General features: G+C 43.0%; 2 protein-coding genes and 1 long non-coding RNA gene across 4 annotated transcripts; 1 reads left to right on the forward strand and 2 right to left on the reverse strand.

Moving 5' to 3' along the window:
- Positions 1-1,400: 1,400 nt before the first annotated feature.
- On the reverse strand, positions 1,401-1,656 carry LOC123733251 (rhomboid domain-containing protein 2; the record flags this gene model as incomplete). The annotated part of the gene is given in 1 exon segment (XM_045712693.1): positions 1,401-1,656. A coding segment is annotated over 1 exon segment (63 nt), but the record flags the coding sequence as incomplete, so codon positions are not given.
- A 4,121-nt stretch (positions 1,657-5,777) lies between these two features.
- Positions 5,778-7,637, forward strand: LOC106596620 (uncharacterized). The gene is made up of 3 exons (XM_045712691.1): positions 5,778-6,149; positions 6,492-6,833; positions 7,620-7,637. The coding sequence occupies exons 1-3, from the start codon at positions 5,778-5,780 to the stop codon at positions 7,635-7,637; spliced, it is 732 nt and encodes a 243-aa protein (XP_045568647.1).
- A 1,112-nt stretch (positions 7,638-8,749) lies between these two features.
- LOC123733249 (uncharacterized) lies at positions 8,750-11,051 on the reverse strand. Of its 2 annotated transcripts, none has more exons than XR_006763689.1 (3): positions 10,151-10,667; positions 9,269-9,387; positions 8,750-9,119 (listed from the first exon to the last, which is right to left on the reverse strand). It is a non-coding gene; the product is annotated as an uncharacterized lncRNA (long non-coding RNA). The 2 variants fall into 2 exon arrangements; XR_006763688.1 differs by lacking the exon at positions 10,151-10,667 and adding an exon at positions 10,812-11,051 and having other exon boundaries at positions 8,751-9,119.
- Between the last annotated feature and the right edge of the window lie 2,673 nt (positions 11,052-13,724).

A 13,724-nucleotide genomic window follows, 5' to 3' on the forward strand; every position in this document is an offset into this window, starting at 1 on the left:
CAGTAGTTTATGTGTCGGGGGCTAGGGTCAGTCTGTTACATCTGGAGTATTTCTCTTGTCTTATCCGGTGTCCTGTGTGTATTTAAATATGCTCTCTCTAATTCTCTCTTTCTCTCTTTCTGTCTTTCTCTCGGAGGACCTGAGCCCTAGGACCATGCCTCAGGACTACCTGGTATGATGACTCCTTGCTGTCCCCAGTCCACCTGGCCGTGCTGCTCCGAGTTTCAACTGTTCTGCCTGCGGCTATGGAACCCTGACCTGTTCACCGGACGTGCTTGTTGCACCCTCGACAACTACTATGATTATTATTATTTGACCATGCTGGTCATTTATGAACATTTTAACATTTTGACCATGTTCTGTTTTAATATCCACCCTGCACAGCCAGAAGAGGACTGGCCACCCCTCATAGCCTGGTTCCTCTCTAGGTTTCTTCCTAGGTTTTTGGCCTTTCTAGGGAGTTTTTCCTAGGGGAGTTTTTCCTAGCCACCGTGCTTCTTTCACATGCTTTGCTTGCTGTTTGGGGTTTTAGGCTGGGTTTCTGTACAGCACTTTGAGAATATCAGCTGATGTACGAAGGGCTATATAAAAATAAATTTGATTTGATTTGAAATTTGATGTCCTTTGGGTGGTGGACCATTCTTGATACACACGGGAAACTGTTGAGCGTGAAAAGCCCAGTAGCGTTGCAGTTCTTGACACAGTCAACCCGATGCACCTGGCACCTACTACTATGCCACTCAGTAAGTATTTTATCTAGGTGTCTTTCAATGCTGATGGTTGGAGGTCCAATACAAAATATTTACTTCAACTTGAGGTTCTGCTGAACATTAACTATATGAAATGGAATGAAGTGGATATCCTGTAGTACTGCATTGTATTATTTTGTACAAAGCGTGCAAAACAAGACAGTAGTGATATGGCAGGGTTCATGTTCATTTGTGTGCCTTTGAACTTTTTCTCTTGCATTACTGATATCGAATAACGTGTTCCATCATGACCTGTCACATGACTTTTACCACTTGATCCAGTTGTTTATGCAAAATTAGGTAGTAATTTATGGCTTCTCTTTACTGTGCACAATGACGAATTATTAGAAAAATGTTTTGGTGCTTTGATACATTTTTCGTGATATCCAATTGGTAGTTACAGTCTTGTCCCATCTCCGCAACTCCCCTACGGACTTGGAAAAGGCAAAGGTCGAGAGCCATACGTCCTCCGAAACACAAACCTGCCAAGCCACACTGCTTCTTCACACAGAAGCCAGCCGCACCAATGTGTTGGAGGAAACTGGCGACCGCAGAGTGCATCAGTTATTTGGAGTAAGGATACAGATCCTGCCCTGTGATGATAACATTGCAGAGTAAGACAGTGTGTGAGACCAAAAATGTTATGATGAGCAGAAACAGCCAGGGCAGGGCTAACATGGGTACACTGACACCCAAAACAAAGCTCTTAACCATACGGGAGAGGGATACAGGAACTAACCCCACTTGATTCTGGGCAGATGCACCAAACACTACCAGCCCCAGGATGGTGTACAACACCCCTGCGCCAATAGAGAGCAGCTGAAAGATGAGGAGGAACCAAACAGTGTCCACACTCTTCTCAATCCCACCAGAGGAGCACCAGAACCCCAATGCTGAGGAGTAGCTGGGTCACTGTCTTGTGGTGGAAGGAGTATGTGATGAGCTTGTGTACCACAAAGGAAGAGGAGAGGATTAAAACTGAAATTAACGGCTTGACAGACATAAGCGGCATTGATGTGTTGTGCTCTAGCTTGCTGCTGTAGCCTACTGGCACCATATGTTACGTCATTAATGATAGCTACAAGTTGTAGCAAGCTAGATAACGTTACAACAGTCCCATTCAAAGTAGCTAGCTAGCTACCGAGCATATGATTCTTAAATCACCCAGTCCCTCCTTGCTAATTTACCATGCCCATTGCCAAAAACTTTAGTTCCAAGACTGAAGGCATCCTCTGATAACCTGAAATATGTAATGACAATAAAGAAAACAAATGACACTATAATAACAGCAACAATGCCACTCGTTAGCCTCAACTCAGGAGTACAACTCTTGAACCTCCGAACCACAGTTGTGGAAAATTCGATCCAAAGATTAAAGGCAGAGACTATTTAACAATATAATAAACATATTTAATACAAGCAGCAGCAGAGGAGATCCACCTCTAATTTCACAGCAAGGAAGAAATGGTTACATGTCCCTTATATAGTGGGAGGTGATAATACAATCATATTGTTTACACAACAGTTCTTCTATACATCAATAGTTCTGGAACACAATGGCCTTGTGTTAGGGTGCAGACATACAAGTAGTCTATGAAACGCATAACATCACAGTCCAACACAGAACATATCCCTTGAGAAGTTACAACAGCTCACCCCAAATTCTTCCACCACAACATCTTTCAAAACTGATTTGATGCTCAGTATATATTTGTCAAACTAATACCAGTGGATAATCAAGCACAATACAAACATTTCAGTTACCACGCCTGTCCTCCAATATCGCACAGCACTTTAGCTAAGACAGGGAGGGAGTTGATAGATAGCTAAACCAAAGCAAATGTAATGGTCTTCCGCATTTGGATTAATCACATTCTTTTTATTTATTTTTATTAATCACCTTCACAAACAAAGTTATTTAATGCGCAGATCATGAAGTGCACTAAGGCAGTGCTGCATTTAAAGACACTGCCACCTGCTGGCTTGTGCCTGAAATGTGATGATCAGAGTCCTCAACAGCCCATTTGAGTTTGATAGCTATATTTGACAGTTTAGTAAAATAATAAAACAGTTTAATAAAATAAAACGTGTCAGGGACAACACAATAAAGTCAACGACTTCCATTGTGGTCCCTTAATGCTGGTTACTCAATGTGCAAAATGAAAACAAAAATGGCAAGGAATGGTTTCTTCCTATTGATATCCTCTTGGCCTATCTGTAAAACGTCCAACCAAACATCGATACAATCATTACTCAGTCAGTAGGAAATATGCACATCATTTCATTATTCAGCTAGCTACAACCAGTGAGAAGACAATACCACCAGTTAGGCTCCAAACAAGCCTTTTTCTTGCGATGTATTATGCGCAGTCATGAAGCTGTGACGTATTATGATGTAACCAAGCATTAATTCACTACATAAACTGTGTTCAGATTTGATTTCATCTGTACAATCTCTTTCTTCACTCAGGTTGTTGCAGGTAACCTTTGGCCTTTTGGTACACGGCCTTCCTAACCGGTATAATATATACAGGGTAACACATATACACACACAACTCTGTAAACAAATGGAAGAGACCACTGCAAATGTTTCTTAAATCAGCATCTCTACATGCATGGCAGCCATTCCATTCCAGTGTCTGTTGATTTCCAACACAGACACACCTCATTCTGCTGAATGAGGTACTGATCAGGTGATCACCTGAACCAAATCTTATTTAACGAGGAAAAGTATAAAAACCACTGCTGTGGTCATCACTATCCTCTTGCAATAGGAACAGCTGGATGGCAAACACAGTGCTTGTAGTACCTCAAAAGTAATTGGAAGCTAAAAATAACTATTGACCATGTCAAAAGAGTTGAAAAGGAAAGTTTTGAGTGAGGAAAAGAAGGGTTCAATTCTGGCTTTACTGGCAGAGGGATACAGTGAGCATCAGGTTGCTTCCATCCTTAAAATTTCAAAAGACAGTGGTTCATAGGGGCTGCAGGTAGCCTAGTTAAATAAAGGTAAAAGAACAAGGCCAAGCAGCAGACATTGGGGACAACAAAGCTACAGACTGGCAGAGGGTGAAAACGACTCTCCACTGACTGGGATGACTGCCAACTCATTCGAATGTCACTCAACAACTGTAGGATGATATCAAATGACCTGCAAAAAGAGGTCTTCCTTCTGCTCTGACAATGTTCCCCAATTCTGAGGATTGCTTTTTCCAGTAGGACAATGCTCCATGCCACACAGCTAAGTCAATCAAGGTGTGGATGGAGGACCACCAGATCAAGACCCTGTCATGGCCAGCCCAATCTCCAGACCTGAACCCCATTGAAAACCTCTGGAATGTGATCAAGAGGAAGATGGATGGTCACAAGCTATCAAACAAAGCCGAGCTGCTTGAAGTTTTGCGCCAGGATGGCATCAAGTCACCCAACACCAACGTAAAAGACTGGTGGAGAGCATGCCAAGAGGCATGAAAGCTGTGATTGAAAATCAGGGTTAATCCACCAAATATTGATTTCAGAACTCTTCCTAAGTTAAAATATTAGTATTATTCAAGGTCTGACAACACTGCATCTTTTTTGTTATTTTGATCAGTTGTCATTTTCTGCAAATAAATGCTCTAAATGACAATATTTCTACTTGGAATTTGGGAGAAATGTCAGTAGTTTATAGAAAACTAAAATGTTCATTTTACCCAAACACAAACCTATAAATAGTAAAACCAGAGAAACTGATCATTTTGCAGTGGTCTCTTAATGTTATCCAAAGCTGTGTATATACACACTCACACATATACATATATATCCAATATTGTTGGAAATGTTTCCCTCAGAAAGCAATGGATCGTAATAATGAGAGAATCAAAAGAGCTTAAAGACTCCACCCTTATGTGGAAAATATACAATACATATCTGTCCTGTCTTTGTTATATTATCACCTTTTAAATTGAGTGATGTGTTGACGGTTGAATCCAGTGAGGGTTAGCATCCCTGATTCTGTGATGTGGCCAACCAGCAAGATGCACAGAAGAACAAAGCCTTTAAGTCATATCCGAACTGAAATCAATAACACATGCACATTAGTTATGCATTCTGCAATGAGGAAAGAAGTGTTTAATTCCTTCTTCACTGTTTACAGCCAATCATTGTGAGCTGTGGGCAGGACCAGACATCAAGGGATGGATGGAACATCAATCCAGAGCCTCTCAGCCAGGTCATCTCTGCTGTTCCCATAGAGACACAACAGATAGATCAATCTGTTGATTCATATGGCCATTTTGGGTGGCTTGGTTGAATTGACAATCATCCATTCGAGATGCTAAAGAATCCTATACTATGGAAGGTCTTTAGACCCACCCCTAATGTTATGGGAGTTGCATTTATTGCATTTTCAGTTACCCATGTATTACTCACTACTTGTACAACCATGTTGGATTGCCTACATATTCTACATTTCCTTGAGGGTCAATGCCAGTGTATTCTATGGCTGCCATGAGTACATGCCTTTCTCTGTCTCCTCAGTCTGGAAGGGTGACTCGGCTGATAGAGAGAAAATATGATGTGATCTCATCCTCCAGTTCTGATGACTTTTCCATCTACTCCTTCACTGACTGTGAATCGGAGGTAAAAGAGTTGTACCCTACCGTCCATGTTTGTTGAGTGACATCACTGTGAGGAGGATGGTCTCTGACTAGTTGACTCTGATACACAGTGTGATGATGAGGATCATGAAAGGAGGACACCACCACTGAAAGTTGAGGATGGAAAGGTGACAAAGCTTGAAGTGAGGGATATGGATGAGGATGATCTGTCTATCTCCTCCCCCCACACACATTTTTGAGTAACTCTCAGTGAATGTGGAGAATGGACTATGACCAGCTAGCTCTCTGACACACAGCTTGATGATGGCAATGATGCCTCTTCTGAGGACAGTCCAGAGCCTCCAAATGAACCACAAGGACCACTGAAGGACCATCGACTGGTAGGCATCTTTTAAATTTGTGTGTGTGTGTCACATCTCAATGTTTTGACACTATGTCTGTAGAGATTATTGTGGCCAAGTTCAACATCCTCCTCCCTGCCTCTGTGAGTGCCCTGAAGAAGGTGTCATGCCAGATGGAGGTGGTCCCCACTGTCCGGCCCTGCAGGCATCAGCTGGACAAGCAGACAGAGTGGACCAACATGAAAGAGGAGAGCCTGAGGCGGATCAAAGAAAACCTGACCTCAATAGAACTCAACCTGGAGGAAGGCCTGGAGACGCACAATGACGGTCAGGACATCAACCAAGAGAGGCAGAAGAAGAATGAGGGATGCTGTAGAGGATGGATTGCGAAGTGGATGGGGAGGAGGAAGGAGAGACTGAGGGACGAAGACGTGGCTAGGGAGCTCAAGAGGATGGGCGAGGAGGTGAGGGCACTGATCCAAGAGATGAAGAGAAACTGCAGCGAAGGTGATCTTAAGGCAGTAGACCTGGACAGTTGGCTGAATGACTTGGATGTTGAAAGTGGCATTCAAGAAATGCACTGGAGAGATGGCCGAAAATATAGACAGCATGGCAGAAATGCATAGCCGAGAACAGGCTCCTCAAGTCATAACAAAATAACAATGTCCAGAGCTTTGTAAGTTACTCCTACTTATGGAGTGTAGTCATGTATCTGCAATGTGTATAGTTTAGTTATAAAGTATATGTACAGATTGTTTTTAACGTAGCATTGTCCTGATATTTTACTCTACTTTCTGGTCCTACAGAGCCCAGGGAAGGTCTCTGGTCCTGTGTCTGGCAACACTGGCCTCTCTCCTCTTGTGACCTCAGCAGCCCGGACCCTGGCTGAAGCCCTACGGGCCCTGCCCTCTGCTGTGGCCCTGCCCTCTGCTGTGGCCCCTCCCTCTGCTGTGGCCCTGCCCTCTGCTGTGGCCCCTCCCTCCCCAGAGAATGTCCCAAGCCCTCGGACTCCTCTCAGCCCTGTCATTATCACTCCGTCCGCTACAGAGAACTTCCCATACCGCCACATGCCTCGCCTGGCCCCCATCACCAACCCGAGCCAGACCGGCAGGAAGCAGCTCCAGGAAATGGCAGGAGTGGCCCCACAGGTGGGAGGAAATACAAGAAGGGTATATTGGCCATATATCCTCCTACAGTATAGCATAGCTCTAGATATAGTAGCTCAAGAGAAGAGAACCCATAAGCTTACATTACTTTATCTCCTTGTCCAAAAAAGCCAAAAAGTAGAGAAGCAAGAAAAGGCCAGTAAGATGCAACAGATGGAAAATGTTGGAGAAAGTAAGGAGGAGGAAAAGAAAAAGAAGAGTCTGAGGAAGAGGTGAGGAAATAGAGGAGGAAGACGAGGAACATAACCAGGGAATACTAGACTAGAGAAATAGAATGAGGTAGCAGAGAAAGAGCAACTATCTGATGTGTACATGGATATATTGTACTTTTCATAATAAAAAGTATGTTAATTGTCAAAACAACTTCATTATCGATTTTACATTCCCTCTTCCAGTCGCAGCTTGACGTTTGTCATGAATACTGCTCTGGAGGCAGAACTGCGCAATTTCCTCTAGATATGGCAGCTGCAAAGCCAAAATTGGCTATATCGTAAATATTTGTGGAAAATAATTGTGTTTTATGGACTTAATTTAAGGTAAGGATTAGCAGTGTGGTTAGGGTTAGGTTTAAAATCAGATATTATTACTTTATGCCTGTGCCAGCTTGTTACCATTTTGCAGAACTGCCGCCAGGGCAAGATTCATGCCAATAAATGCCAAACTGCATCCCAGTCATCCTCTCCCTATCTTTACAAGGCTGCAGAACATGCAAGCTAGTAATGTCGGGATTGTCTCATAACCCGCAGTCCCCAGGCGGGTGGGTTGCAGGCAGGTTCAATAAAGTGACAATAGGCTACATAACAAAATCCATAAATGTATAATTATTGTGAAATTTACACAAAGTTCACAAAGCATTAAGGACACCTGCTATTTCCATGACAGACTGACCAGGTGAATCCAAGTGAAAGCTATGATCCCTTATTGATGTCACTTGTAGATGAAGGGGACAGGACAGGTTAAAGAATGCTTTTTAAGCCTGGAGACAATTGAGACATGGATAGTGTATGTGTGCCATTCAGAGGGTGAACAGGCAAGACAAAAGATTTAAGTACCTTTGAACGGAGTATGGTAGAAGGTGCCAGGCACACCGGTTTGTGTCAAGAACTGCAACACTGATGGGTTTTTCCACGCTCATGTTCCACCAACCAAAGGACATCCAGCCAACTTGACAACTGTGGGAAGCATTGGCTTCAACCTGGACCTGCATCCCTGTGGAACGCTTTCAACACCTTGTAGAATCCATGCCCCGATAAATTGAAGCTGTTCTGAGGACAAAAGGGGGTGGGGCGATAACTAAATATTAGGAAGGTGTCCTTATTATTTTGTACACTCAGTGTATAACCTATAGGCTATACTGTGCAGTTAGGGGCCGTCTGTAAAGGTACTATCTTTACCAGCATCATAAAAGCTGATATTATTTCATGGGCCTATTGCAACGAAGATTGGCCACTAGAATATTGCCAGTTTATATTCATAAATAAAAGTTCACCTAATTTGACCTTCTATTATAAAGACCATATTCAAATGAATAAAAACGAAAATAAAAAAAAACGGTTTCCCATCTCAAGAGATTAAATTTAAAAAATGACTACAATAAGTGCCTATTAAGTGCCAAATAAAGTATAACAGGGTTTCATTTTATATATTATATATCTTAACCCCTTTATCTCCCCAATTTTCGTGGTATCCAATTGGTAGTTACAGTCTTGTCTCATCTCTGCAACTCCCCTACGGAGTCGGGAGAGGCGAAGGTAGAGAGCCATGGGTCATCTAAAACACGACCCTGCCAAGCTGCACTGCTTCCTGACACAATGCACGCTTAACCCGGAAGCCAGCCACACCAATGTGTCGGAGGAAACACCGTACACCTGGCGACCGTGTCAGCATGCATGCGCCCGGCCCACCACAGGAGTTGCTAGAGCGCAATGGGACAAGGACATCCCTGCCGGAAAAACACTCCCCTAACCTGGACGACGCTGGGACAATTGTGCGCCAACCCATGGGTCTCCGGGTCGCAGCTGGGTTCAGCTTTGTGGCATGCTAGCCTTTTACTGGCTGCGGAGGGCCTTTTCTGTTTGCATTGTGTTGTGCACCTAGGTTTTTATGTCTTTCCATGTTCTGTTTTTGAGAGCTGGCTCTGACCCAAAACAGGCAATCCTCTTTGCCGGGAACCTTCTTCACCACTTTACATTTTCCCAAATGCTTCCAAACTGATGCTTTCTCACAGCTGCTCTTGGGCCTCTTGGGTTGAGAAGTCATTCTCCAAACCTAATCGCAAACAAAGAAAAGATTAAAACACATGATGGTCCAACACAATAGAGGAGAGGGGCATAGGGAAGGTAAGGGAGAGGAGATAAAAAGAAAATACTTCCTCCGTGTCAGGTAAGCAGTCTCAAAGTGTACCCTCACCAACTTACCGAGTGAGTTCTGAACATCCCTCGCTGTCCTCTGATCCTGCGTCCAAGTCTTCTTGGGCCTCTTTCTGGTGTCTGTCTTGACTCTTTAGTGTGTTTTTTCAGTTCTTTCCCAGGCTTGCCTGAAAAACACAAAAAGATGGAACATACATAAGAGTAACAACAAATCCACATATTAGCAAGCAACGTCATTACATTTTTCTTCAGAACTCACTCAGCCTGGTAAGTTTGACGGTGAACTGTGGCTGTTCCGTTGCTTTACGAAAGCAGCCGGTGTCTACCGTCACAAATTTACCAGGCTGAGTCAGTTCTGAACAGCTGTCACTCGAGCTTTAGCTGTCAGGATCATACTCACTGATGCAGCCGGTGTCACTCAGCTGGTGTTTTGTATCATATTTGTACAACAGCTGATGAAACTATGAAAAAATGTTATCAGTGTAACTTCCTGATAGTTGCTGATTGAAAATACAATCTACATAAGACATTCTAAATCAGCAGGTTTTGCATTGGTGGAGTTTTAGCTTGCTTGGTGACATCACCAGGTGGTCTAAGTTAATAGACCAATAACAAAGAGTTTGAAATCTCTCTGCCAATAATAGCTAGTTTTGAGGCTACATTTCCCTCCCATTAGTGGATTGATCCATGTTTTGAGGCTATATAGTGTTTGTTTACATTTACTTTGTTTACCCACATTGGAGTAAAACATGCTTATATGTTGAGTTCTGATGGGGTAGAACAGTTGAACTAAGCTAATGAGGCATTTCTAAGTTATATTCTTCAAGAATCAATATCATTAAATTGCAGGTCCAAAAATGGATTTTGCAACTGCCGATTGCCACTTTAAAATGCAGGAAATGAGGGGGTGGTTGACGGTTGGCTACATACCTTGGCACGAGAGATTCCTGCTTTTATCCGTGTTCTGACGAGAACAATTTTAAAATAGACATGTCATTACTAATGTATGTTTTCACAAAAAAATATATATATTTGGACCATCCGGATATCCATATTTCAATAGTGAAATATTCCAAATGCCTAATCCTAGCTGCCATTTCAAAATAAAATCACTGCTAAACAAAATGTCTCACATTGTGACTTGCGCAAATAACTCGGCCTGCCACAGGAAAGCTACCGAGCTAGGACCACATTTGCATTAGAATGTAGCTAGCTACCAGTAGCTAGTTTAACATTACTCCTATGGAGTTTTTTAACATTATGCACAACACAAAATTATTTCATATGAGAACATTAAGACATCATAGCAAAGATAAGCAATGCAATAATAATCCATTCCGAAATGTATTAATGTCTACTCCAGCAACCTTTAGCAGCTAGCTGGCTAATTAACCTATCAGTATAGCCAGGAAAAATGGCTCGCTAGCTAGCTGCTAGCTAGGTAACATAATGCTTCAACATAGCTAATACTTTTCCATGCATCGACGAAATGTAGGTCGCTACAGCTACATTGGCCTAGTTATTGTTGAATAATAACAAAGCTAGGTAAATTCATTTAAAATAATATCGCTAGTAACTTCAAAATACTTACAGCTGAAATACACTGCTGTTTGCTTTGTGAGCTGGAGAAAGCCGCATCCACATGTAGAGTTCTGGGGGATGGGACAAGATCCTCAAATAGACCCTGGCTTTGGATCAGGTTGGAATTCCCCCCGCTAATGGTCCTTGTTAGGTTTGGGGAGGGGAAGCTGATCCTAGATCTGTATCTAGGGGAAACTTCGCCCCAGCACATGCAAAGAGAGATGGGGGGAAGGGGGGGAGGAGAGAGAGCGTCGCTCTCAGGAATGACAGGTCATGTACAAAATCTACCAGTAAGAAATTGGTTTCAGAATGTAATATATTACCTTTAGCAGTTCTAATGTCTTAATTTGCTCCATTTCATTAGTCTTGTTGGTTGATTGATTGCTGAAATCTAGTTTCACAGAAAAGATGGTGTTGATAAAGAGAATCCATCTGTGTTTGTAATGCGTTCATAGACATATAGTTCATACTGGTGGTCCTACCCATCACCCACTTCACTCCATGAACCCTAAACTTGCTGCTCACATGGTGGTTTGTCTAAATCTATTTGACTTTAGGTTAGTTAAGGTTAAGAAGGTAAAGATTGTGTTTGGCTGTGTCGGGAGCTCTAGTGGCAATGCTGCCTCACCCAGATCACACATTGCCCTATATAAGTATATATTGTAGCAAGCTTAACCCAACACTTACCACCTTCTGATCTCCTGGTGTAATGGATAAGGTGTTGGCTTGCTAGTCGCTGGACCGGAGTCTGAGTCCCAGTTGGAGCTACCCCCAAATTTGTTACATTGGTATCAGAAGTGGGATAGTGACTGTGAAGCCATCTAAGATGTGTGTACACGTGAGAGACTTGCTATAAAGAAGTGTGGGGGCATGCTCTCCCAAAGGAAGGAGGTAATGTAGCAACCTTAATCCAACACCGAGCAAACTCATCTTGAGGTTTGGACATCTTGGCGTAGCACTTAAGGTGTTGGCTTGACAGTTGATGGACCCATGTTCAAAACCTGTTTGGGGCGACCGCCTGAATTCACTAAAATATATTTGTTTGCCTACGGTCAGAGAGACCCGGTTTTTAATCAAAAGGGGCATTACACCATTGCTGTTTGCAAAAAAAAACACTACATTGGTGGAAGCAGTGGAATTGTGCTTTGGGAGAGGTGTGCACATTTCATGGGCAGGATCTGTACCCGGGCCTCCCATGGGAAAAACCAGTGTCTTGACCATTAGACCAAGATGTAATGCCCTCTTGAGCTGAGGGTGACACTGATTTTAAACTTGCAGGCAGGACTACCTCATTACCAGATCATGAGACACGCACATGGGATAGTGTAAAGGGAACTTTGCCTAGGAAGCCCATGCCAGGTCGCAGTTGTAAATGAGAACTTGTTCTCAACTAGCCTACTTGGTTAAATAAAGGTGAAATAAAAAGGTGGAAGATAGAGAATTAGTCCAGTAACTTACTGGTTTGAGTCCTGAGTCAGGCAACAATACATGGGATTTGATCTGAACTGGCAGATCTGTGACCAAACCCTTCAGAAAAACAAATTCCCTTTGTTCCCCGTAATTTGGACTAATAAATTGTACTGGCGCCGGAGAGGATGGCTGCCGTTTTATTTGCTCTTAACCAACCGTGCTATTTTGTTTGTTTTTTCACATTGTTTGATACTTATTTTGTACATAATGTTGCTGCTACCGTCTCTTATGACCGAAAAGAGCTTCTGGACATCAGAACAGCGATTACCCACCTTGAATTGGACGAAGAATTTGTCTTTAATGAGTCAGACGAGAGGGATTTACTCCAGACACCTGAACAGGCCCTCATCCCTGTCATTTGTAGGAAAAAAAGACGTAGATTCGCAGAAGGAGATCGGGGTGCCATGTGAGGATCAGGCAACGAGTGGCTAATCTGCCTTTGCCATCCGTACTGTTAGCCAACATACAATAGCTGGAAAATAAATGGGACAAACTAAAATCACATATATCCTACCAACGGGACCTTAAAAACTGTAATATCTTATGTTTCACAGAGTCGTGGCTGAACGACGTCATTAATAACATACAGCTGGCGGGTTATACACTATCGGCAGGATAGAACAGCCGCCTCTGGTAAGACAAGGGGTGGCAGTCTATATTTGTAAACAACAGCTGGTGCACGATAGCTAAGGAAGTCTCAAGGTTTTGCTCGCCTGAGCTGGAGTATCTCATGATAAGCTGTAGACCACACTATTTACCTTGAGAGATTTCATCTATATTCTTCTTAGCTGTCTATTTACCACCACAAACTGATGCTGACACGAAGACCGCACTCAATGAGCTGTTTTCCGCATGAAGCAAACAGGAAAACGCTCATCCAGAGGCGGCGCTCCTAGTGGCCGGGGAAATTGATGGAGGGAAACTTAAATCAGTTTGACCTAATTTCAACCAGCATGTTGAATGTGCAACCAGAGGGGGGGAAAAAACTAACTCTAGACCACCTTTACTCCACACACAGAGATGCGTACAAAGCTCTCCCTCCATTTGGCAAATCTGACCATAATTCTGTCCTCCTGATTCCTGCTTACACATTTTTTTTTAAGCAGGAAGCATCAGTGACTCAGTCTATAAAAAACTGGTCAGATAAAGCAGATGCTAAACTACAGGACTGTTTTGCTTGCACAGACTGGAATATGTTCCTGGGATTCTTCCGATGGCATTGAGGAGTACACCACATCAATCACTGCCTTCATCAATATGTGCATCGATGACGTCGTCCCCACAGTGACTATACGTACATACCCATACCAGAAGCCATGGATTACAGGCAACATCCGCACAGAGCTAAAGGGTAGAGCTTCCGCTTTCAAGGAGCGGGACTAACCCGGAAGCTTATAAGAAATCCCGCTATGCCCTCCGACGAACCATCAAACAGGCAAAGTGTCAATACAGA

The sequence above is a fragment of the Salmo salar genome, unplaced genomic scaffold, assembly GCF_905237065.1.
Source record: "Salmo salar unplaced genomic scaffold, Ssal_v3.1, whole genome shotgun sequence".
Classification (NCBI taxonomy): domain Eukaryota; kingdom Metazoa; phylum Chordata; class Actinopteri; order Salmoniformes; family Salmonidae; genus Salmo; species Salmo salar.

Coding starts and splice junctions, on each gene's coding strand:
- LOC106596620 (XM_045712691.1), top strand. CDS start 5,778: ATGTCTGTAGAGATTATTGTGGCCAAGTTCAACATCCTCCTCCCTGCC. Junction 6,150..6,491: donor TCAAGAGGATGGGCGAGGAG/GTGAGGGCACTG, acceptor CTGGTCCTACAG/AGCCCAGGGAAGGTCTCTGG.